We start from the raw sequence: 27,181 nt of genomic DNA on the forward strand, positions 1-27,181 counted from the left end.
AGACCCATAGTTTACTTATGGCCCATTTCAAAAATCTGCAAAAAAAAACAAAACAAAACACAATTCATTGGGTCTGAAGTTTTCTCAGGGATAGCACTTTTCAGATGTATTCAGATTATATTCTTTGAAATGGAGTACTTAACACTGGCATCCCCTAGGCCTCTGTCCTAGAGTCTCTTTTTACTCCATATTTATAAATGAACATTATATTAGACTCCCTTGACCTTAAACTAGTAATTTATGCTGATTATATCCTCATGATGACATCCAGCAAGGCCCATGAGATGTTACAGACTAAGTTGCAGAGATTTTTTTTTTTAAATTTATCTAGATTGTTATTCTACAACAAACTGTTACCGCATTCTAATAAAACTAATGTAATGGTCTTCACCACTCTTCAAAAACTGTTTTCCTGCCCTCCATTACTACTAAAAGATCTTAATGGAAACTGCATTCCAAATCATGCACAGCAAAAGTATTGAGGTCTTACTCTAGACCCTTATCTTACTATTTTCCTTTGTACCAATAGCAGTTCCACAATGGCGCTAGCACAGCTAAAACCCTGCTGTCAGATATCCCACTTGCTGTTTCCTACTACTTGCAGTGCTGTCGCCAAAATGATGTTCATCATATTGATCACAACTGCGGTAGCCTAAGCTATGTGGGTTGTATTTTGCTAAGAATATAACAGTCAGCCTACTTCCAAAGGATACAAAGCTCCTTCCGCACACACAAACTGTGAGACAGCTGAAACTGAAATGGCTAAAACATTGGTTTGGGATCCATGCTCTTCAGACTCTACCTGCTGACGAAAAAGAGTACTCCTCTGCGGGCTTTTGTGGCTCGATGGTTGGCTTCGGCCAGTTCATTGCTAGACAAATAAGTTCCCTTTGGGGAAAACATTTCCATATATTTTTATTGTGTAAACTTACTTTCCAGTTTTGGAAAGTCTTTTTTAAGGTAGGGATATGTGTTTTTACTGATTGTAATGAGACTTTACTCTGCTTTTGAACGGGAGTACACTTCTGATTTTTGACAGCTGTGTTTTTTTACTTACCTGTGGAGAAACTTGTTTAAATTATGTATATATATTTTTATTTACTATCTTGTAACTGGGGAAAAGTTACTTTTAAACACTTTTGATATTATACTGGCTTGTGTTACTTAGCTTCTCTGGAACCGAAGCACTATTTTCTGCTTGACCTTGGAACAGACTATGAATCTTGCGATCAGTCCTTGTTCCAAACAGAAAAAGAGGAAAGTTAAGTAAGCAACCTTTGCCACTGCAACATTTTAACATTTTGCCTTAGTCTTAGGTGTGTGGGTGTGCTGTGGCCAAACCTAGTTCTTTAGACCAGTCAGCTGTTTCTTCAGATCCCCCTGGTGTTGTCCATACAGCCGTGATGGTTTAGCCACATCCTTCAAGGCTGTTGAGGTCCCCACAGTGGGCGAAGGAGACACTCTTGTCTTCTTGAGTGAAGGGGCAGGGAATGTGCCCCTGCTTTGCCAGAATGTTGCACCCATCCCTGGGGAGGCTGTCACTGTCAATTAATAAACCTATTTGCCCCAACTTTCCTGTCAAAAGGAAACCGAAAATGAAATATTTATCTTCTCCTGCACCAGTTCTGCTGAAAAGGAGTAGTTTATTAAGTTTGGCTTGTGATTTTATACTGGCTATTGACTCTTGTAAGGTGGTTTCTGGTGCAAGAAAAATGATTCCTTTTTCATGAAGGAATTCATGAAATTGAATCTGTAGTGGAATGTGGTAGGACAAATACAGTTTTTTTTCCTCCACAGATTTCTGATTCAGACTCTGAGGAGAGCATGGTATCTGACTCTCTCCCTGTAAGGGATTCTCTTTCTCAGGAACTGTTTTCAGAATGATCCAGTGTTTTCAGTGGGAGAAAACTGAGGTTTATCAATCCATCAGAAAATACTGTGAGTTCCAGAATTTCACCCATCTTCCCAATGCTGTCAGCATTGGAAGATGTGTTTGTTACAGCTTGTGGTTTCCCTGTCAGGCAGCCTGCTGCACCTAAGAAGGCAGACAGCATGTACAAAGTTCATCAGTCTTCTAAGTTTGTATACACTCATCCCAAACCTGACCCAGCAGCTCTAGCTTTAGTTAATCCAGCTGCTGCCATGCATTTTATTAATTCTAATATTCCCCTTCAGACAAAGATAGTAAACCAACTGATAAGTTTGGAAAAAAGGATATGCTTCCGCAGCTTTGATTTTTTTAGAATTTTGAATTGTCAGGCTCATATGCTAAAGTTTATTCTGACTAATTGTAAAAGTATGAGTAATGTTTTATCTCCAGCTCCCTCCTATGAGGAAAAATCTGTTTTGTATGGTTTAGTTTCTTCCATTTTTCAGGTCAGCAATCATTATCTCTACAGGACTCTAGAAACTGCATCCAGGGCTATGGCTACTGGCACTCTCTTTGAGAAAATTTGCCTGACCATGTTCTCAGAACTTCTCAGAAGATATAAACAATGGGATTTTAAATTCTCCTTTGGATAGAAATTTAGTTTTTGTAGTCCATGCTGCAGAGGTTATCACAAAATGTGATGAGAGGGGTAAGCTGATGCAGGGAGCATTTTTCAGATTTTTCAGCCCTCCTCTAAATTTTCCAAGGGAGTTTCTGCTCACTCATCCAGTTTTGTCAAGAAACAAAATAGTCTTAGCAGAATGCTGGTAATCAGACATTTAAAAAACAATGGCAGAGAGGTTCCAAAAAAAAAAAAAAAAAGCAGGATTCCCCCAGGGCAAAAAGCAGTCAAGTAAGGTGACACGACTATATAGGGGAATCTTGTTACCCCCCTCCAACCTGCCAGTCCCTTATCCCTTCCAGAAAGTCTGAATCTCCATTTCCTGTTTGGCAACCAGTTATTTCAGGCAGTTGATGTCTGAGACTGATTTAGCAAGGTTACAGGAGCCAGTGGGAAGAAATTCTTCCTTTCCAGGGAATTATTCGACATACTCTAGAGTAGACCAACCCCCTCTGTTTCCTTCTGTCCTACAGCACCTGCTGTCTCGGGGTAATAGAAGCAGTTCCTCCATCCTAATTGGGAAAGAAGTTTTTATTCAAGAATGCTTGTAATAACAAAGAAAGAAAATGCCTGGAGACCATTTTTGGATCTTTCCTTACTAAACGAGTATGTGATAGCTCCCAAGTTCAAAATGTTTTCAGTTCACAATCTGTTACCACTACTTCCTCATTTGAGGGTTTTTTAAGATGCTTATCATCAAATTCCTATTTATCCAGATTTCAGGTGTTTCTTAAGTTTTTTGGATTACATTATCAGTTCTGTGCCTTCTCCTTTGGGCTACCCACTGCTCCAAGAATGATCACAAAGTGTCTAGCTCCTGTCATAGCCCATTGCAGACTGCAGGGTATCCACATTTTCCATGTTTACACTTGCTTACTTTTGCAGAATCTTTTTTCAGTGTGTCAGGACTCATCCAGTTGGGTGAGAGATTTCCTGCACAGGCTGTGATTCTAAGAGAAGTTATAGGTTCATAGGTGATTACTAGGCACAAATGCACTTTACAAGCCTAGCCAATAATACCCAGGATATGACAATATTATATCTTAATTTTCCAGATATGGGATGGGGTAGTGTCAGGGTAGTGGGTCTTTGAGTGTTGGAGTCCTGAGTGATTTTACTGACTGCCTCTGTCCATAAGGGACAAGGGTAGCACCCCATGAGTGAATTTAAGGTTTTCCATCCATTTATCCAAATTCTACTTGAAGAGAGTGATGGACGTGCTTTGTTTCACGAAGATGGGAAGTTTATTCTATAGACAAGGTAGCCTTTGGGATAGGAATCCGTCTCTCCAGCAAGTTCTGTCAGAAGCACAAATAAGGTTCAGGTCCATGGAACGCTTTACTCTCATATAATTTTCTTGCAACTATGTAACATTCTCATCAGCGCTGGATCAGAAAGTGCCTTGTAGGTCAGACATAAGTCCCCCTCCCAATAAAAGATATGAGATGGCATAAAGGAATAGGGCCTTTAGTATGTCTGCATAAGACATGTGTCTTATGCCTTGTATTTTTTTTTAGTGAGAAACCTTCAGGGCCACTCCAGTTTAAGTACCTGGTTAGACACATGCAGAAGGGAGCCTTGAACTCGATTATGGGCCTGATGAGGACCGAGTACAATGGCACTATCGCTTCCTTTGATCTTGATGCCATGCCTTTACTTATAAGTTGAGCCACACAAAAGAATTTCATCACCAGTGTAGCTACCTAGTGGTCTAAGTTTAGGTTACTATCTACCTGTGTTCCTAGGACCCTCACCACTGGTTCTACATTTAGGGGGTCTGTAATCAGTATTATAATTTGCAAGGATATCTGATTTATTAAAGGGTATGACTATGCATTTTTAGAATTCAGTCTCAGACAATGGTTTTGGCACTAGTCATTTGTCATTTATAGGCCTGTTTTTAGGACGTCACCATCGTTTTTGGGGATTCAGTGATTGTTCCCAGCTTACAGTTGTCAGTAAATTTGGTGAGCCAGAGGTACCCAACACTGGCCTTTACTTCAGAGAAGTATATACCAAACAGAAGGGGTCCCAACACTGAGCCATTTGGGGCACCACTAGTAACAGGTTTCTTATTAGAAATGGAGTCACCTATCCGGATAACATGTATTCTGTCAGTGAGTCAGTTATTCATCTGATGATGCAGATGTTTATGCCTAATTCAGTACGTTTCTCTATAATCCATGAGTGGGGGACGGTGTAGAAAGCTTTGTGGTCTCGAGAAGTGGTGTGCACTGTTTTACCCACATCCATGGCCCCAGTGACTTTCTTGTTCAAAAGTCTTTTTGACTCCATCTCACAGGATTGTGTTGCTGGGGTGTCTCACAGACATCTCAGTACAAAGAGATTTTCTTCCATATGATGACAAAAATCTATATTTAGATCTGTTTCAGGAATTTTCCACTCAGACTTCATTATCTGCTCAGGAATTCTTCTGGATCTTGGGTCTCGTGGTATATATGATTCTAATGATACAGTGGATATAAAAAGTGTACACACCCCTTTTAAAATGCCAGGTTTTGTGATATAAAACAATGAGACCACAATAAATCATTTAAAAACTTTTCCCACCTTTAATGTGACCCATAACCTTTACAATTCAATTGAAAAACAAATCTGTTAGGGGAAAAAATATAAAAAATAAAAAACGTGCAATAAGCTGGTTGCATAAGTGCACACACCCTTAAACTAATATTTTGTTGAAGCGCCTTTTGATTTAATTACAGCATTCGGTCTTCTTGGGTACACACCTGCTATCAATTAAAGAGATTCTTGAATTTAATTTAATAGATAAAAAACTGGCATTTTAACAGGGGTGTGTACTCTTTTTATAGCCACTGTAAATGGAATTACAAATGATAGACTTTAATATGTTTTTTTTTGGTGGGGGGTGGATCTTGACTGGTTTGATGTAGTAAAATATTTTCCTAGGTTTCTCATGGCTGGCCTATCATTTTTCCAAAGCTGTGACATCAATAATAATTTTAATGTTAATATGGTAGCCGGTGAAGTCATGTGGCAGTTTTTATTTAAGTCCAGATATTTCATTACTTGAGGTGTGGTGGTCAGGCCCATTGTCTTTGTAGAGCAAGGGAAGACTCACAGTAGCTCTCTGAATTTGTCTTGTTGAAAATTTTTCAACCTGTCATCAAGTCCTCCCTGGACTACATGAAAAGAGACATGGAGGCGCTCTCGGATCTTCTAGCCCAGGCAGGTATGACCCTAAGCCCTGAGTAGCATTCTGCCATCGCCCAGAATGATACTACAGTACAAGGAAAAAATGATTGACTTCAACAATTGGCTAACATTCTGGTGTCATTCTAAGGGGATCCAGTATCTGTCTGCCTGGGATGACATGGTCAACAGACCATGATGCTTTGCCAGAAATGGCCTTCACCTGTCGCCCCTGCGATTCCAGATACTGGCTAAGGCTCTTGCCACCCCTATAGTGCCTTTTTTAGGTAAGGTTCAAATGTTAAATTCACCACCGTAACAGGTACAAGCAAGCAAACTCTGAGGTAATGCTACTCAATGCTAGAAATCCAAACCTCAAAATGCACTCACTCGAGGCACTCCTTAAAATGTAGAACATCGACATCTGTGCAGTGACAGAGATCTGGTTCAAGGCTTCAGAAAGCACCCCTGCATTACCAGGCTATAATTTATATCACACCTTTCTGCCACCTAACCTGGACTGAAACTCTAAAGGTGGAGGCGTGTCCATATTCTTTAAGGATATCCTCAATAGATCTCAATCTGTAAAATGAGGGACAGGCACCTCAACCTTCCTTCCCACCCCCACTGGCGTTCCTCAGGGATCCATACTCGGTCCAGTGCTGTTTAACATCTTTATTAACAATTTCCACAAAGCCATATCCAATACCAAAATTGTACACTATGCAGACAATTCCACATTGATCTGCAGTGCCACCAACCTCCTAGAGCTTCAGACACTGAACCAAGCTGCTTTTTCCACTACTGAAAATTGGATGCTTCAGAATCACCTCTCACTAAATGCCAAATCCAAAATACTTTTATTTTCCCCCTCAAAAGCTTCCCCTCTTGATAAAAACCCATTCCAAATCATTAGCCAAAACAACTCCACTATAGAGGTTGTTCCCTTTGCCAAACTACTTGGGGTCACTATTGATGAACACCTGAAATCTGACACTCACATCCAGCAAAACATTAAGAAAACCCATATAAAACTTGGTATGCTGTACAGGAACATCCAATTTCTCTCTCCTTCCACCAGACAAACACTTGCCACTACCTGTCTACTCCCCTCACTAATGTATGGCGCTCTTCTATTAACTAACTTATCTGCCACACTCACTTCAAAATTGAAAGTCTGTTATACGATTTCTAAATTTGTCACCAAAGCCAAATACTCCTCCCATCACTGTATTGCCCTTAATTTGTTACACTGGCTTGAACTCTCCAACCGTCTAGACTATCTTCAGATTACCACAGCCCACAAACTACTCTTTCAACCCTCTAAGTGCCCTGCTCTTTGCAACATCCTTCTCCCCTACACCCCTCAGAGAACTCTCAGATCTACTCACCAAAACCTAATCTGTGTCCGAAAACCCAATCGCCCTGCTGGTCAACTCCTGCTATCCTTTTCCTTAGCAAAAAAATGGAATTCTTTTCCTTCCTCTCTAAGGACCTGTGCAGACTTTGAAAACTTTACATCTCAGTTACATTCCTACCTTTCCTCTAACAGGAAATGCAACTGCATTCTCCCCACCTAGTCCTATAATTCTCTCTCCACCTCTAAACCCCTCTCCAGCTATGATTACTAGCCTCTCTAGCTATGATCTATAGGCTATCACACACATGTACATATTGTAAATATCAAATTTGTACCATGTACCTAAGAATTTACACCTGCTCTCTAGCATGAAATGTAACTGTAAATTGTTCATTAATAGTATCTGTATCTAAAGGTAACAAGTACCTAAGAAATTACACCTGCTCTCTAGCATGAAACATAATTGTAAATTATTGTTCTTTTCTATATTGTATCTGTATCTAAACTTTGTAACATGGAGCTTTTCTCCCCGGGCCTCCACTGAAAACGTGCTCTCGGAGCCCAGTGGACATTCCCAGTCATCAAACTGAAATAAATAATATCCACACCTCCAGGCTAGTTGCTCAACATATTGCAGCCAAAATTATCCAAGTGCAACTAACACTGGGCAAGACTGCAATCCAGGTAGTAGCTTGTTACAGATCCCCCACCATGCCCCAGTATTCCCACTCTTCATTTCTTAAGATACTGGAAAATATTAAGGTAAACCCAATACCTTAATTATGGGCGAATTCAACTATCCCACCATCAACTAGGAAAACTACTCCTTTACCAACTCATTCGCTCAACGTTTTCTGGAATTCATAAATTCCAATGCCTTGGATCAGCTTGTCCACACCCCCACTAGGGGCAGCAGTATCCTGGCCCTGGGCATTACCTATATGGGTAACCAGTGTTCCACGCCAGAGGTCAACTCCTTGCTGGTCAGATCTGACCTCAAGCTAATCACCCTAGACATCCATATCCCATCCCCATCCCCATTAAGGAAACCACTGTCAAAAAACTACTCCAAAGCCAGTTTCATGCTTCTTAAGACAGAGGTGGCAAACTTCACGACACCCATGCAGACGGAAAATAGAGGTACAATTCCTGAATCTTGCACAGATGTACTGTATAAGCACATACACGAGTGCATGGATCATGCCATCCCCAACAGAACCAAGACGCTATCCTCCAAAAAAAGGAAGCCAATCTGGTGGTCCCCTGCCATAAACAAACTCTACAACAAAAGGAAGAAGCTGTTGTTGAAAAAAGAGTAAAATCCCATGATTGGAGGAACTCCCTGGCCAGCCTCAGTAAGAAGCTGAGATCCCTCATAAAATCCTCCAAAGCCAATTATGAAAATAAAATCGCCACTGATTCCAGAGACATCCACAAAACATTCTACAGCTATGTGTCTGAATCTCAATGGCAACACTCAGATCTGCTCTGAGCTACAGCGCAATGGCACTAAATATACAGAACCAACCGATATTGACAACATTCTGGCAGATAGGTTCAGTGCTAACTTTACCCCCCTCTCACCCTCCAAAGGGCCCATCTTAATACCAGAAGAATGCAAAGCCCCTGTAATCACGGATGAACAAGTAAAGACCGCACTCTGCAAAGCCAAGAACACAGCATCCATGGGACCGGACAACATCCCAGGCTGCATACTGTACGAACTACAGAACGAACTGGCACCCCACCTAAGTACCATGTTCAATCATAGCCTCATCTCAGGCTATGTACCTACTGAATTGCACACAGCGATGGTTATCACACTCCACAAAGGGGGTGCCACCACGGACCCTGGAAACTACCACCCCATTAGCCTGATGAGCCTGGTCTGCAAGGCCATGGAACAATATCATATTGGAGCTTATAAACAAAGACATTGGTAACCTCCAAACCCTGGACCCCACTCAGTTTGGATTTGTAAAATGTAGATCATGTCTACTAAACCTGATTGACTTCTTTGAAGCAGTTACTAGAGCTGTAGACGAGGGCAAGGTAGTGCACACAGCCTATCTTGACCTCGCCAAGGCTTTTAATACCACCCCCTACTCTGGAATTATAGATAAACTCACCAAACTGGGCATAAATCCCTGTGTCACAAGTTGGGTGGCTAACTGGCTCACTGACAGAACCCACACAGTAAAAGTAGCCAACTCCAAGTCCGACTTCAGACCAGTGACGAGTGGAGTACCACAGGGTTCGGTCCTGGGTCCTCTCCTGTTCAACATACTTCTCTGAAGTGCAGGCCAACACAGACGGTCTTTGGCTAACAAAGTTTGCAGATGACTGCAAACTGGGAGCCATAATAGAATCAACTAATGAAGTAGACATTTTACAAAAGGGCCTCACAGACAGATGCTTGGTGTCAAAGTCATGGCCTCAAGCTCAATGCCAAGAAGTGCATTGTCATCCACTTTGGGAAAAACTCAGTACCCATGAACTACCACATAGGCCGTAGCTCACTAATACTGAAAGTGTGATAAGAGACCTCGGGACGCAGGTGGACAGTAGTCTCTCCTTTGATAACCACATTGCCACAGTAGTCAGAAAATCCTTCTACGTGACACACCTCATCACAAAAGGGTTCTCCTCTAGAAAAAAGGAGGTCATTGTTCCTCTCTACTCATCCCTCATCAGACCCATTACAGAGTACAATGCCCCATTTGGCATGTATCTTACAAGACACGTACAACATTTGAAAAGGCCACAGAAATACATCACTAAAAGGATTACCAGCCTCAAACATATGCCATACGCAGACCGTCTCAAAATACTCCAGCTCTACTCGATCACATATCGCCTACTCAGAGGCAATCTCTGCCTAACATACAAAGTTATATCAAACCCAGATCTGGTGGACATGCTACACTAAAAGAAATCCCAGTCTCTCTGAACCACATGCTCCAGGGACATAAACCTTGTCATCACAATAAACAGAACATGCTGGAGGGATAGATTCCTGTCCCAGAGACTTCCCATACTCTGGAACAAACTACCCATTCATGTCAAGCAAAGCTCTTCGTTGGCCCTCTTTAAGAAAAATCTTGACGACTGGATGGGAAATAGAAAATTCACCCCGGGGATCACTTCTGTGGCACTGCTTGACAGGGGCACAGGAAAATAAATTTTTTGGGTGGAGAAAGCCAGGGAACCTTTTTGGCTGGACTTATATAGGCCCCAGGGCTGATAGCCTAGTACTTACCTATGAACCTATGAGCCTATTTATAACAAATCCAAGAATGTGAGAGCAAGACAGGCATTTAGGGTTGCCACCTACCTGTCTTTTTTTTCCAGACTGTCCTGAAAACTGAACACTATCAAAGTAATACAGAAATAGTTATATAAACTGGTATTCTGCCACAACACATAGTAAAGTCACTACAGCCAGACATTATTTTTATAAGAGTTGCTTGATAGTTATGCATTCATATCCAGAAGATTCTATTTACATTATCAAATGTGAGTGGCAGAATGAGAGGTGGCAGACAAGCTCATGTCTAAAACATAATCCAGGAAATGGAGGTTCTTGAATTAAATGGGAACTGATTAATGCGTCTGATCCTTATTATCCTGTAAGCAATTCTTTGTGCTTTCTGATGGAACTCTCAACTCCTGTAAGGATGCAAAGATTGTTTAAAAATCTTTTAAGAGTTCATTTCAGGATGGCTTTGTAGGTTGAAATGTTACTGCTTCCTGGAGAGTTGCCCATCAGTTAAAGTGAACTCCAATTTGTTGAGTCAGTTCTTTTCTGTTACTTTTATTGTAGGCATGTAAAATACCAGACCCATTTGCATACCTCTCAGTGCAATAAATCTGGACAAAGGCAGAAATAATGGAGGCACAAAGGCCCAAAAATAGTGACAGATTTTAAATATTGTCCCTATAAACTTAAAAAGTTGCTAGAATAATATATTTTGAATTATGATGTGTTTTCTGAAGGGTATGAGGTCAAAAACTCAAATATATGTCATTATTTAGTTAGTTCAGTCCTTAATGATTTGTCAGAAAACCACAAATTTTATGAGGAACTGACCAAAAACATGAGGCGAAAATCTGGACAATTGAGAAGGTATGCCCATCTGTGTGACATTTCAATGTATGTGCCCCAATAGACTAGTGTTATTTAACCATTATTCCTTTGTATCTTTATGGCAAACTTGAAAACAATGTGCTGTAGTGGTTTATCCCACATCCAGATTCATTGACACGACAGTAGGATTTCAGTAATGAAATAAAACTAAAAATGACATAGATACCAAAAAAATAAATTGAGCTGACTGGAATACAAAACCATGTTGTAATTTGCCATTATTTACTGAGTAGCTTTGGCCATAGTCACAGCTTTACACTGACAGTTCATCTTTGAAATTGTCATGGAATTCCACCTTAGAAGTCGGCATTGAAGTCTATTAGGTCCAACTATGAATGCTGTCAGTAGGTCATTGGGTGACGTGGGCAATGCATCCAACTGGAGTCCCCCCACCATCCAAAGTGGAGGGCTACTTAACATTTTTTTTTTTCAGCCAAAGTTGAAGACCATCAGCAAATTAAAAAATGAAAGGTCTTTAAATGTCGGCTGTTTGCTCTGTTCACATACTGCACCCAGTTCATTCCAAAAGTGTAGCTAACAGCTGCTTCTCTGTTACATTGTATAGATGAACGTCACAAAATGAGGGCCTCTGCTTTAGCCAAAGTCAGTATGCAAACACAACAAACATCTCTTGTGTTCATACTTAGTAGCTATTTGCTGTCTTCACACTGTAACTGTCCATTAAGCATTTAAGCAACCACTGTTGGCTTAAATGCATTCCAAGAATGCTTGCACTTCCAACCAGGAATTGATCTGCACCTCATCACTGCTGTTAGTTGTACTTCCTAACTGCTTGCTGCCAGGGTGTCTGCTACCTTTGCTCCGCACAAGATGCAGATATTCTTCATGTTTCACTGTTGCAGTCATCACACTTGCATTATATGCCTGCAGGTAGCCCTCAGTCGGCCCGAATACCAGAGTCTTGGGATTTCTGTGTCAGTTGCTATCGCCTCTTCCTTGACGTCAGGTCGTCAGGGGTATAAAACATGCAGCAGATGCTATTACATCAGCTTTTCTTGCCGTGCGGGAGCCTGAAGCAAATGGCTTCGTTAAGCCATCCGATTACCGATCTTCCAAAAAACGTAAGGATAAAGACAGAGACAGACTGCATAGGTCCAAAACTGCCGATGACGCTTCCATTAAGCTAGTCGCCAGTCCGCTGGTACTCAGTGAGGTGCTTTCACAGCCCCGATACCTGCCTCTGCAGATTTGCAGGCCTCTACTGAGACCCATTCGGAGTCCGGTATGCCGCAAGATGCTTCTTCGACTATGGAACCTGCAGATGTCTCTACCTTAGATGGGTCCGGAGCCGCTGTGCAGGCACCGGCTTCTGAAGGTGTATTCAGGCCTTCCGATGTTCGTATTAAACCGACTACTTCGTTTTTGACTAAAACTACCAAATTTCTCAGACCCAGAGTTCGCAGTACGCCTAGGAAACCGATGATCAAAGCACATTCTCAAGCTCCCATGCGTCAGAAACAAATGCTTAGAATGGCTGAAGACTTTATTACTTTAATTAGGGGAACCAGCCTTCCCCCTCTAAAAGACAAAGAATTGATTTTCCTTCTGATTCTACAAACCATGAGTCCGATGACTCTGACCCCTCTGATTACCAGGATTACCACCCTTATCCACCTATGAGGATTCACATGCAGAGGATTCCATTCCCTCTGCCTCCCCTCCAGAGGGCTTTTCTTTCAGTGAAGCGTTGCATACCCTAAGAGAGCATTTTGCTGAGAATGCCAGGACTACCTTCAGTCAAAAAATAGACTCAGGGAATTTTTAGACTTGCCTCAGCACAGGCCTCTAGCTTTACCCCTTGTCTTGAATATTGTAGATGATGTCTTCATGTAATCAAGTCTTACCCCTGATACTTTACCTCCAGCTCCTAGAAAGCCTGACAGGTACTACAGAGTACCTGACTCTCACAAATTTATCTTTAAAAATCCTACTGCGGATCCAGAGACCATTTCCCAGGGACCTAAAGGTATTAAGGCTGCTACAGCCAAAAACCCTACCCCTTCAGACAGGGATTCTAGGGCTTTAGACAGATGGGGGTAAGAAGGTATATATCTCTACAAGTCTTGCCATCAGTGCTTTAAATTGCCAGTTTCACATGCTGAATTACCAACAGCATATTGTGGAACTAATTAAACAAAAAATTTTGTTGATTCCTGATTGTGCAGAAAATAAAGATTTACAAGAGTGAATGCATTCTGCCAACCAATCTGGTAAACAGACCTTGCAGTGTGGTTTTGATGCCTTAGAAGCATCTTGCAGGGCTGCTGTCACTGGGTCTGTTGTGAGAAGGCATGCTTGGCTGAAGGAATAGATCTTGCCAGACCATGTCAAAGCAAAATTACTACAGGCTCCATTAAATCAAGAATGTTTGTTTGGCACAAAAGCAGAAAAAGTTCTTAAAAAGATGGAGGAAAAAGCTAAATCTATGCAAACTGTTAAATATTTCTCACAGGTACAGCCACCTAGATTCATTAGGCATTGGCCTTCGAAGAACTGTTCCTTTCTAGTCCCTCCCAGGCCTTCTCAGTCCAAACCCAGGGGTAATAGACCACAAAAACTACAGTCTCAGGGTATGCACAGATCTAAACAATGGAGTGCTCCCACCTCAAAAACAGTAAGCTACCCTCTTATGGAAAAAGTTCACAATGACTTCTCCTGCATCCTTCACAGCCATGCCCAGGTACTTGCACCCCTATGAGGAAAACGCTCTGCATGCAAAAAACTGGGAATGCATTACCCAGGATCGGTGGGTCTTAAACATTGTATCCCAGGGATACAGATTCTACTTCCATTCCCTGCCAACCCCAAGCGGATTGCCAGACCTGCCTCCAAATCAGTGGACAGAGGCCCAAAAGCAAGTACTTTCTCTTCTCAGTATCAGGGCTATTTAACCTGTTCTAACAGAGCAAAGGGGGCAGGGTTTCTACTCCAGACTGTTTCTGGTACCCAGAAAAGAAAACTGTTGGCACCGTGTCCTGGATCTGTCAATTCTCAACACCTTCCTGGTGGTACCAAAGTTCAAAATGCTTACATTCCAACAGCTGCTGCCTATGCTAGCCAAGGACTCCTGGCTGGTCACCCTAGACTTAAAAGAAGCTTACCTGCACATCCCCATAAGAGAATCTTGCAGGAAATATCTACGTTTCAGGGCAGGCTCTATGCACCATCAGTTCTCTGCACTTCCCTTTGCCTTATCTACTGCACCCAAGGTAGTCACAAACAAAGTGGCTGGCTCCAGCCATTGCATACCTCAGGCAGAGAAACATTCAAATTTACCCATACTTGGATGATTGCCTGATTCAGGCGGACAGTCAGGAATTGCTACTTCAGCACCTGACAATTGTAAAGAGACTCCTAACTTCTCTAGGGTATACCATCAACGAAAAGAAATCTCATTTGGTACCCAGTCAAGAAATTGTATTCCTGGGAGCAAACTTGAACACAACTTCCCAGATGGCATTCCTCACTCCAGAAAAGCAGATTTATTTGACAAATTACTTCAAACTACTGGCCAACCAAACCCAGCTATCTGCAAGAAAAATACTGCCATCCCTGTGGTTCATGGCCTCATGCATTCTCCTAATTCCATATGAAAGACTGCATATGAGGAAACTTCAGTGGTACTTAAAAAGTCTCTGGTGTCAACATTCTCAGGACCTGGAAACAGCTTTTCCGATCATTCCTTGCCTAAGGACAGAGTTCCTTTGGTGGGCAGAGGCCTGCAACCACAACAAGGGACTCCCTTTCCCTCAACCCCCCCTGCCGCCCAAACCTTGACAAGAGACACATCAGACTATGCATGGGGCGCTCACATGGCAGGCAAATGCATTCAAGGCAAATGGAGCCCAGGACAAATGCACCTGCATGTCAATCAAAAGTTAGCTGTACATAATGCTCTGACAGCCTTCAAATACCTTATCCTTCCAGGACAACCCATGATAAAGACAGACAACACCACAGTCATGTGGTATATAAACAGGCAGGGGGGTACTCATTCATACCCACTCTGCAGGTTAGCCGTGGCTCTGTGGAACACAGCCTTGAGCAACCAAGTGCACCGGCAAGCTCAATTCCTGCCAGGCAAACAAAATTCACTGGCAGACGACTTAAGTAGAACTCTAATGGACCCGCACAAGTGGAAACTGGAACCCAATTCATTCAAGCTTCTAATCCACAGGTGGGAGACACCAGAGGTGGACCTCTTTGCTTCCCCCCAGTACCATCAGTTGAGCAAATTTTGCACCAGAACTTCCCACAGCCAAGCATGGAAAGTGGATGCCCTATCTATCCTTTACATGGGAAAACCTCTCAATCTATGCCTTTCCCCCTCTGCCCCTCCTCTCGAAAGTACTATTCAAGATCAAACAGGACAGGCCAAGAACAATCCTTATTGCATCAGACTGGCCATGCCAGCACTGGTACCCACTTTTACGCAGTCTGACAACAGTGCCACCCTGGCACCTGCATCAGACCTCCTCTCTGCTGTCCCAGCAGGAGGGCCAGATTTTGCATCCTCAGCTGCAAACCCTGAACCTAGCAGTCTGGCTTATTCCCTGAATACATCACCAGCAACCTTCAGCAAACAGGTGCTGGGTGTCATCCTTGAGGCCAGGAGGCCTAGTACTAGGAAATCCTATTCAGAAAAGTGGAAAATATACTGTTCTTGGAGCCAGTCACAGGGAAAGGGCATAGCCATGCCCACATTACCTCAAATTCTAGATTATCTAGCAGTGCTGCTCCACAAAGGCCTATCCTTCTCATCCATTAAGATTCATGCCTCTGCCAACTCAGCTCATTACAGAACTGAGCCACCCCTCTTCTCTCACCCTCTGGTCAAACAGTTCCTGAGAGGAGCTAACAATCTTAGGAGCTTCCCTAAGCTTAGAGCTCCCACTCCTGCCTGGGACCTTAACTTTGTACTAGAGAAGCTCACGCTTCCCCCTTTTGAGCCTGCTGCTACAGCAAAGTTAAACTTCCTCTCTTGGAAAACAGCCTTTCTTCTAGCCATCACTTCAACAAGAAGAGTGTCTGAGTTACAGGCCCTTATGGCTGTGGAACCCTTCATTATCTTCCATGCGGACAGGGTTTCCCTCAGGACTAACCCATCATTTATGCCCAAGGTGGTATCCAGTGTGGCTTTAAGCCAATCCATCCATTTGCCAACCTTTTTTCCTAATCCTCAGAATAAAGGGGAAAGGATCCTGCACTCCATGGATGTGCACAGACAGCTTAGGTTCTACCTTGACAGGACTAAACCGTTCAGAAAATCTGACCAGCTGCTAGTCAGCTTTGCTACAGGAGCAGAGGGCAAGGCCATTTCAAAGTAAGAATCTTGCTCCTTTTGCCATGCATTTAGTCCTTGAGTCCTTCAAGAGAGAAAGAACAAACTTATATTGAAAAGTCTCTTAAAGCATTCCTTTGAGAAAGAATTGGCTTCTTCTTCCTCCTCTAGTTCCAAGTCACCATCATCTAAAAAAGACAAAGCTAAACCTGCAAAAAGGCGGTCTCCCACTCACTCGGTGTCGTCAGAGCCGCCAGACAAAATTTCTAAATCGACTACTTCCTCTTCGGCTCCATTGGTTTCAGTGCCAACAGAGATTATTGATGTGGAGTAATCAGTTTCGGTTCCAAAGATCACAGAGCCGATAACTGAATCTGTGTCTCGGAACCAGTCGGCTGAACTTCGTCCGTTTTCTCCGACACTCAGATAGTCAATTTTTCAACGGTCTAGGTCCCCCACATTATCCTCCAGGTCCTTTAGGAACCTTTCTGATGAAGACGTTGAGAGAGTGGTGCACAGACTCCTGAAGACATTGGCGCTGGCAAATTTACTTTCGGCTTCATCCCAGTCAGCTCAAGAGCCTACTGAGCCCGTACACCCTATCACCGTTCCTCCTCCGAGTCACCCCGGCGCTTCAGAGCCAGAGATGTCGGTGCCACTTGCTGTGGAAAGGTTGGTTCCAGCTACCTCTGTGGGCCTCTCAGTTTCAGTATCCGCTCCGACACCTTCGGTACCATCCGTGGGCTCTAGGGTCCTAAGCTCTCTGGTCTGGCACGAGGAGGACGCTTGTACCCAAACTTCTTTGGTTCCGAGCTTACCTCTTTGTGCTTCATCTCGGGTGAGTTCGGACCCCATGTCTGTCTCAGAGCCTATCTCCTCTGTACCGAGCACTGCCTCTGCTCCTTCAGAACAAGGGGCATCCTCGAAGCTGAGGGGGTCGGTCTTCGAGCTAATGAGGAGTGTTCTGTCCAGGTCTTCATTTCCAACTAGAAGCACTGACACTCTCCCCCCTAAATCGCCGACCTCAGTCTCAGCACCTTCTCTCATCCAACACAGCAGAGACTCACAGCCTCAGGAACCCTCCATGAGTGGTCCCCAGTCTTCCAAGACCTCCCCAGAATATCCTTCTGAGGAGCCCCCTCAGAAAAAAACTTGTAAGAGGAAGCATGTTGACTCCCCCGATGAGTCCATTGCATCAGACACTTACCTTGAGGAGTCAGATGTGTCCCCCAAGTCGTCCTCTGATGATATCTACTTCGCAGATATCCTTGAGATCCTGAAACAGAGAGGTGGCTGGCCCACCACCTCCCCTTCTGATGAGGAGTCAGTGTACCTGAAGGCTTTCGGGTCTCAACCCTTCGCCTTTTGGGTATCTCCACCTTTTAACAAACTTTTGAATCTAGTGAGTCGAAAGGTGTGGGAATCTCCTGATACAGTGGAACCAGTTCCTAGAAGACCTAATAAATTCCTATCAGCACCGCAGGACAAAGATTTTCTCACCAAAGGCATGCCAGTAGATGCCATGGTGGTGGCAGCAGCCACCAAAAAGGAACTAGCTGAAACTTCCTCCACTGTTCATCCACCGAACAAGGAGTCTCGAATGATGGACAGGTACGGGAAGCATGTTATTTCTTCAGCGGCTTTTACACTCAGATCGCTGAACTACCTTTCTTATTTCACTAGGCTCCAGAGAGATATCCTGAAAGAGCTAGGAGATACTCTCCAAGGTAAAGTATCTGAAGTGATATCTGATAAGCTCAACGCACAGATGTCTACCTTAAATTCTATTGTTAACTCCTCCATGAGGCTGATATCTTATGCGGTGGATGGAGCCAGTAAGCAGCGGGTTCAGGGGTTTCTCTTAGAAGGCACTCCTGGATGCACTTGTGTAATTTTGCGGAGGCCTTTAAGTCTACATTTACCAATGCCCCCTTTTTCCTAGTTGTTTGGACCTAAAGTAAAGGACACGCTCACCAGGTGCGAACAGGAAGGGAAAACCCTGTCTGCCGTGATAGTCCATTTTTCCATTCCTTCTAGACCCTATCCCAAAGGGCAGAGGGGAGGAAAGATGTGGTTTAAAAAGTCTCAGTAGTTTTTCCAGGATCAACAGGGTGATTCCTTCTCCAGAGGCAGAGGAGGAGGAGGAGGAAATAATGGTAGACGTCGCACTAGAGGCATGGGAGGCCCGCAGAATCAGGGAAACCATGATTCCTTTTGTGGGCATCCTTACCAGCGTTCCTGAAAGGAGGCCCGACTGTGCATCTCTGGAGCCAGTTGGAGGGCATGTATCTTTGTACCCAGAAGCCTGGTGCGACATCACACAAGACAATTGAGTACAAAGGATAATTACCAGAGGATACTGTATTCCCTTCTTTTTCACTCCTCCTCAGACCAGAAGAATCCCGGATGTTCCACCTAATCACAGGGATTTAGCAACTGCAGAAATCCAGAAGTTGCTCAAAAAGAGAGTCATCCAACCTGTCCCCGCAGACCAATTAGGATTAGGGACTTACTCCAGATTCTTTTTGGTACCCAAATGAACAGGGGACTTGAGACCCATCTTGGATCTCAGCAAGTTGAACGAATCAGTAAAGAAGTCCAAGTTCCGAATGGTCACGTTACAGTCGATACTCCCGCTGTTAGGGAAAGACGTTTGGATGTGCTCCATAGATCTCCAAGGTGCATACTACCACATCAAAATGGGCAGAGCATCAAGGAGTTGCTTACGCTTCCAGCTGGGGGCCATTCATTACCAATTTCGCACCCTGCCCTTTGGTCTCACCACAGCCCCCAGGGTGTTCACCGAATGCATGGCAGTGGTAACGGCTCACTTGAGACACCTTGGATTCCAAGTGTTTCTGTACCTGGACGACTGGCTCCTGATTGCCACCACCAGGCATTTACTATTACAGGCAAGGGATGCCACCATTATGACTTGCTTGCAACTAGGAATTACAATAAACTGGCAAAAATCTGCATTGTCGTTCTCTCAGCATGTGAATTTCATTGGCGCAGAAGTAAACACATCTCAATGAGGGCTTACCTCCCCATAGAGAGAGTCCAGAATCGCAGGCAACAAGTTTGGAGTCTACTTACACAGTGAAAAGCAAAAGCGAAGACATTACTCAAATTGTTAGGAACGATGGCCTCCACGATAACATTAGTCCCATTAGCCAGGCTGCACATGAGGGTTCTGCAGTGGTTACTTTTCGCCCAGTGGTCTCTGCAGCAACTACCTCTTTCTCATGCCATCCTGATAACAGAATCGTGCAGACAAGATCTTCGCTGTTGGAACCAGCCCAGCCATCTGACCTCAGGCAGACCGTTTGTTCCATCTCCCCCAGATGCCACCGTGACAACGGATGCCTCAAAGATAGGGTGGGGGGGGCATTATCTAGGGAGAACAGTCCAAGACACATGGCAGGAACACGAGGCTCACTTGCATATCAGTGTCCTGGCATTGCAAGCACTTCACAGCTTTCTCCCTCTAGGGACGATTGCGATTCACTCGGACAATCTGTCAGTGGTATGGTACATAAACAAAGAGGGACCAAATCTTACCCCATATGCAGAGAGGCCCTGCGAGTTTGGGAGTGGGCAGTGTCTTTCCAGCACTTTCTGATCGCAACACACATTCGGGGGAAAACCAATGTGATAGCCGACAGGCTCAGCAGGGTGATTCTTATGTCTCACAAGTGGTCTCTGAATTCACACATTATGGAACAGATTTTTCGCAGATGGGGTCAGCCTTGCTGTGATCTCTTTGCCACCCCTCTGAATGCCAGATGCAGCAACTACTTCATCCCCCCGAAGGGGGAGACATCCAGAGACGCACTCATTCACGATTGGCCCTCGGGACTTCTCTATGCCTTCCCACCTTTTCCTCTGATATCAAAGGTCATTCAGAAAACAAAATCTTTGGGAAGCAAGATGATACTCATTGCTCCTTACTGGCCTCGTCAGATTTGGTTCCCCTTCCTCAGGCCTCACTTAATGGACAAACCTTGGATTCTGGACCCAGTGCCAGATATACTGACGCATATGTCAGAGGTGTTCCATCCCTCTCTCCACACCCTCAATTTGACAGCATGGCTGCTCCGATTCCATCCCTAGTCAGGCTTCATGACTTTTCTCCTAATGTTGTCAATATTCTGACATCTTCTCACAAACCTTCAACTAGAAAGATTTATGCCAGTAAGTGGAAAAGGTTTTCCTTTTGGGCTCGCGATAGAAATCTCGATCCTTATACAGCCCCCATCTCTGCGATTTTGGAGTTTCTTAGTCAACTGTTTCATCAAGGCTCAGCCGCTGCCACTATTAAAGTTCAATTGGCAGCTATTTCTACCTTCCATTTGGCTAATGATCATAACCTTATGGAGCATAGATTGTGCAGAGCCATTCTTAAAAGGGCCACATTATTGAGACCCCCTGTCATGGACCCTGTGGCACCCTGGGATGTGAAGTTTGTCCTTCAAAAACTTACTTTGCCTCCCTTTGAACCGTCAGCAACATGCAATCTCAAATTCCTTTCATGGAAAACCATATTTTTAGTGGCCATTACATCTGCAAGGAGGGTCTCAGAACTTCAAGCCCTCTGTATTAGTCCACCTTATTTGGTATTCCACAGAGACAAGGTTTCTCTGTGGACCCAACCCTTCATTTGTCCCTATGGTCTTTTCACAGGCTAATATTAACCAATCCATTGAACAACCAGTATTTTTCCCAAATTTTTCTAATAAGGCAGAATACAGATTTCACCAGCTTGACGTTCATAGACAGCTACGATTCTATCTTCATAGAACCAAGAGTTTCAGAAGGTCAGACCAATTGTTTATTTCCTTTTCAGACTCCAGAAAGGGTTTACCAGTCTCAAAACCTACTTTATCACACTGGATTTCAAGCTGCATTTCATTCATTTATATGTCCAGAGGCAAAGATCTCCCTTTTAAGGTGAAAGCCCACTCTACCAGATCTGTTTTTACATCGGTGGCATTCCAAGCCAAAATTCATATGGATAACATTTGTGCAGCAGCAACATGGGCTACCCCTCATACATTCATAACTCATTACAAGTTGGACGTGGATTCCAGGAACAGATCTTCCTTTGGTTCCACAGTACTCAGAAGTATTTTCCCATGAGCCACCCAAGATAAAGGTGAAGGGAAGCTGTCCCAAGTGTAAGAATGAAGGCGAGATAGGACTACAGAATATAAAGAAGTTATGTACTCACCGTAACATTCCATGTTTGTAGTCCATCTCGCCCTTCATTCTTACTATCCTACCGTCCTGCCCCCTCCTTTCAGGACCTGGGGGAATTTAAACAATTACTTTCTTTCTATGGTGGTGCAGCGGTAGCATTGTTGCCTCACAGCAAGAAGTTCTCTCGTTCGATTCTCAGCTGGAGCACCTTCTGTATGGAGTCTGCATGTCCTCTCCACGGTCGAGTGGCATTTGAAAGACTTGCGTGAATGGGCTTGCCTTCCTTGAAGGTTGGGTGTCAGGTAGGCACCTCGACACTGTAAAAATCTACTGCCAATCATTATAATACTGGAGTTCCGCTGTGGCGACCCCTAACCGGGAAAAGCCGAAAGAGGAACAACTTTCTTTCTACGTTTTGAGACCTTTCTCCATGGTTTGTTCTTTCCTTTATAGTTCTACTGGCAGCAGACAAGATCTGGGATGTCAGCGGTGCATGATGGGATACCTCCTTGCCATGAGCCAACCAGAAGACTTTGAGCTAGGGAATTGCCGAGTCGGAGCCGAGGATCGGCTCTGAACCCAAGTGTAAGAATGAAGGGCGAGATGCACTACAAACATGGAACGTTATGGTGAGTGCATAACTTATTTTTTTATACTGTGTAGATGAAGTAATGTTAGAACAAAGGAGAAAAAAATTAAAGAAAGTTTCATGCTATTTCATACAGCCCCCAGCATGGTTTGTGCAGTGCGGAAGCCGATTAAAACTGAAAGGCCAGATAGGGGATACATTGCTAAATCATTCTTTTTTAATATGTAGAAGTTGTGGGATTAATCTATAAGGAAGAAAATATTTGGATGGGAGAGAAGAAATGTGTTTAGGATGTAGTTGTCCTTTAAAGAAAATAAAGGAAAGGAATTGGAATATTGTCAAAATAATTTGACTGTTACAAGAACAAGCTTTGCAGTCGCATAACTTATTTTAAAGAACTGCATGTACTGTCCAGAACTATTAGTGTATGCCTTGACTCCTCAAGTTGCCAGTAAACAGCCATTTGGCAAGCAAAGAAGAAGAAAATCTTGGCATATTGATGTATATGGACTTTAGTATGTTCATTAAATCCATTCACTGATGTTTTAATGTGGGCTGCATCGTGAAGCATATTTACTGGTTAATTTGTCTATTTTAGGGTATTAAACAGGTTACACTTTTGGGGCAAAATGTGAACAGTTATAGAGATGTTTCTGAAGTGCAGTACAATACTGGAGAGCCTAGTAACCTCAGTCGCGGATTCAGCACAGTATACAAATCGAAAGTAGGGGGTCTTCGTTTTGCTGACTTGTTGGACAGAGTATCCAGAGTTGACCCGGAGATGAGGATCCGATTTACCTCACCACATCCCAAAGATTTTCCAGATGAAGTAAGTTTTGTCACTGTTATTTTAAGATCGGCTAGTTTATATATGTGGAAAATATTTTATTGTATGCCTGTAAGTAGGTATGGCTGATTTAAGTTGCTAGGAAACCTTGAACAGATCTGACATTTTCAACAGGAAGTGTGCAAACGTACATAAAGTTATGGAAGAAAACTTATAATTGAGCACATTTGTGTGAGCGCTGCATGCTGTATCTAGCCCAACATAGCTGTTTAATATCCTCTTCTTTTTGTCTGCACCTGTCTTCTTTGAATCTTTGTGTGTGTGCACGTGCATGCACACATTGTAGTTTGAACTTTGTTTCAATGTCTTGCCACTCACTCCATAAATTAGTATTACCTTAGGCTTAACATGAGCCATCCTCTTTTCTGTCACAGTCCATGTCCCCTTCTCCACTGTTTGTCCTTCCTCTTCTTTTCCATCCATCTGTCTCGCTTGCTGTCTGACATTGCTGTGTCTTCAGTCGATATCCCCACTTTGAATGTCTCTCCTTATACACTGTTCCTTCTTTAACTGTTTTTCACTTGTCCACCGAGAATGCTATATATCCACAAGCTGTCCCTATATTTCATGTCTGCCTTAATACCCCACCTCCTCTCCTCCCTTTACCATTTTGGTAACTATGGCCATCAGAACTGGACACAGTTACTGAAGTAGTCTTGTAATAGCTTGCACAATGAAAAGATGATTATGTTGTAACTGGAAGTCACAGCATACGTTCTCTATCTGCACATTTTTTTTTTATTCATCACCATCCACTTACACTGAGTTGCATGATTTTGTCCTAAGACTGGTTATGGCACTCAGGTCATGTTTCTCTTCTTTTCATGCCCCAAGAAATGCATAACCTTGCATTTTTTACATTATGTCCCAACTATCTACAGTCCAGTCAGCCAAAATGCTGCACTGTGTCTTTTTGAAGCTTAACTCTTAACTTGTTTACGTCAGCACCAGCCGTCATGTCTTCAACTTCTAGGAGGCTGTTTCCTCTCTAACTGAAGTCTGAAATCATACACAATTATACCTAACGGTCATCAACAGAGAGCCTGGCGGTGCACTTCCATGTAGTGAGTTTTCTCTTGAAGGTTATTTTTTGACTATTTTTGTACCGTGTCACCATTTTTTGACCCTCCTTTCATCTTCTTATAAAAGTTTTCCCCCAGCCTTCTGTAAAGCCTGATGTCAGAATTCTTGCAGAAATTTGGATAAATATCCTCCCAAAGAACTACCTTTTGTCCATGTCATTGATGACTCTGTAATAAAAGTGGATCACCTTGTAATGGCAACATCTCTGCTTTGTAAAAGAGTGCCTTTGGGTACTATCAAGAAATGTATTTTTAAGAAATATGTAAAACTGCCTCATAAAGTTTTTTCCCATTTGGCTAGAAGTTAAACAAGTAATTGTTTAGAAAACAGCTCATTGTTTCCTAAAATTTTCATTTGGCAAACTTTTGCAACTCAAAGCAATAGTACAACAAAGTTAGTATATGCTGGGGCTGCACAGATTGTGTTCATCTTAGAGTTTGTGACTGCTGCATTACTATAACACATCATTATGTTTGCATACCATTTGCCATAACTGCACCAAATATAGCCCAGCCTTTCTTGCTAACTTCCCTGAGACAATAGCAGAGTACCCCAAGACGACCTTCTGAAACTTTAATTTCATAGAGTAGAAAATGAGTTGCAGTCCAATAGTTTGCTTTTCGAAGATTTCTTTATAATGTTGCCTTCCAAACTGATTTTTGTGGAAGGTTTTCCCAGAGAAGTATAAATCAAAACAGGAAAAGCTTTTCAACATATTTTAGCAGGAATGCATCTGCATTTGTTTGCTCCCTATTTGGTTCTGGGAGTCTCTTTTGGCCATACATCTACTAAAAGTCATGTGCAGTTCTCATAGCAACCACTGCCTAAGATGACTGTCAAAGAAGTAAGTTGCAGAAGTATTGTTTATCCACTTTTGCTGTGTTTTGTGATAAAACAATGAATTGTCACTGTTGTTGACATCTCATTCCACATTATGTATTCTGTGCTTTTTTTTTTTTCATGTCCACTTGCGTGCTTGAATGCTTTGTGATATTTTGTGGTTATATTATGTTGATTTATTCATTATTTATTCTTATGGTTATAGCTGGTAATTTCTATATACATAGACATATTCTGTTGTAATTCATTCTTAGTTCTTATTTGAATGTCAAAGAAGATGTCACTGTACGTAGTTTATCTTATTAAAACTTGGCCGTTACTATATTTGTGTCACCTTAGTCATTCTGTTGCTCAAGTTATATAATTTCTGTTTTAAAATGTCATTATAAGTATTTGTTAATTTTAGTGTTTATAGTTAGTGATTATTATTAATGTAGGTAACAATCCTGTAAATGTATACTGCTTCTATTATCAGATATGAAACTGTCTGTAGGTTTTTTTCTCTATCATGGATCTTTTCTCCCTAGGACTGCATTGAAAATGGATCCTTCCATTTGGATATTTCACAGTGTAATATAAAGGGGGGGTTATGATCAGGTCTCCAATTGTAACCACGTTGTTATGTGTTTGAGACATGAATGCCAAGAAATTCACCTTGAGATCAAAGCTTGAGAGGTGAATCTTGGCATCCATGTGGAGAATGCAAAATAAGCAAGGTGAGACCTGATCATAACTCTTTGTGGTGCATTGAGTCTTATCTACTTCATGTACTGTCAGTTACAAAAAAAGTGATGTGTTTTATCACTTGTGAAAGCCAGTAAAGCATTTAACAAGTGCTGTCACTTAGCAAGTAAGGCGAAAGTCAGGGACTGCCCTAATTTGTATAAATTACTTACAGGCTAATATCTGTAAATAGCCGTGGACATGGGAAAAGAGATATTCTAAGCCAGAAGGAACACCTCTTCCCTTATACTCCATTGTCTCAGTGCTGAAGGGGTGTGTTGCAGTGAGGTCTGTCTTTGCAGGAGCATGCAACACATTTGTTTCTGTTTTTGAGGAGTAATCAAGTTGCTGCACACACTGCAACAAAATAATGTGCAGCGCCTCCTTTTTGCCACACAGAACCCGCCAAGCCGTTGCTTATCGTTATCAATGCGTCCAACAATTTTGCAGTCTGCATTCAAGAGACCTTCTGTCTTGGAAAATCCATCAGTGGGCATTTCGTTTTGATTCATGTGGGCTAACGTGTACAGCTTGCACTTCATGTTATACTGCCAGTTTTTGTAGCTGTCACTGGGCAGTCTTGCTGACACTGACACATCTGCTTCACTCCCCTGTATTAAGCTGCCTGTGTCATCTAGCTTGTTTTCTTTGTGTTGCTAGATTCATTTTATCTTATTTTATTTTATTGACTAGGCCAGTCCCACTAGACCAATGACCACTCTTCTGGAAAAATTGAGGTGGTACTCATACTGATAATACATTAATCTTTCCCAGCTCAGTCTTCATTATTAATCACATATAGCACAGTCTAATGTAATTTATTTGTTTTGGATTTTATTTCTCCTGCTTTTTGGAGGAACTGTAGGGTTCTTCCTTCTAGCCCAGTTGAACTACTGCTGATGGCTGTGACTATGTAGAAAAGGGGGAATACCTGCCTTACATTTTTGTAATTATTCCTCACCTATACAGAGTAATGTAGCTGCATCCCAAACTGCTTTTTGGGAGAAGATTCCAGTGATGTGTTGACAGAAATCTTTCGCAATCTGTCCCTTCTTAGGAAGGGAACAGACTAATTCACTTTACAGTAATTACTTTTTATTTATTTAATTATGAAAAAACATGTGTATGTATGCTTGAGCATACGACTGACACTGATACTTTATGATTGCAACCCCATACCTTGGAAGCGAGTTTTCATTTTTTCAACTTCTGCTAGCAGTAGCTAATAAAAAACTCTTTCCTCTGCATGGACAGTTTTTCAAGTGCAGTTCAATCCCTACTACCTATGTGTGACCTTCATGTATACCCTTGCTTCACAGTCTGTGCCACTGGCAACACAGATGGATGCTGTGCCTGTAAGCAGAA

The 27,181-nt window shown here is 42.7% G+C and overlaps 1 protein-coding gene across 1 annotated transcript in view; it reads left to right on the plus strand.

Moving 5' to 3' along the window:
• CDK5RAP1 (CDK5 regulatory subunit associated protein 1) overlaps positions 1 to 27,181 on the plus strand; it is a 650,459-nt gene that overhangs the window by 183,848 nt on the left and 439,430 nt on the right. The window contains exon 7 of the mRNA XM_044089012.1: positions 22,922 to 23,152. Coding sequence (XP_043944947.1) covers positions 22,922 to 23,152 — 231 coding nt within the window. The remainder of the gene's footprint in view (positions 1 to 22,921; positions 23,153 to 27,181) is intronic.

The sequence above is a fragment of the Protopterus annectens genome, chromosome 12.part0, assembly GCF_019279795.1.
Source record: "Protopterus annectens isolate FY-2018-M chromosome 12.part0, PAN1.0, whole genome shotgun sequence".
Taxonomy (NCBI): Eukaryota; Metazoa; Chordata; order Ceratodontiformes; family Protopteridae; genus Protopterus; species Protopterus annectens.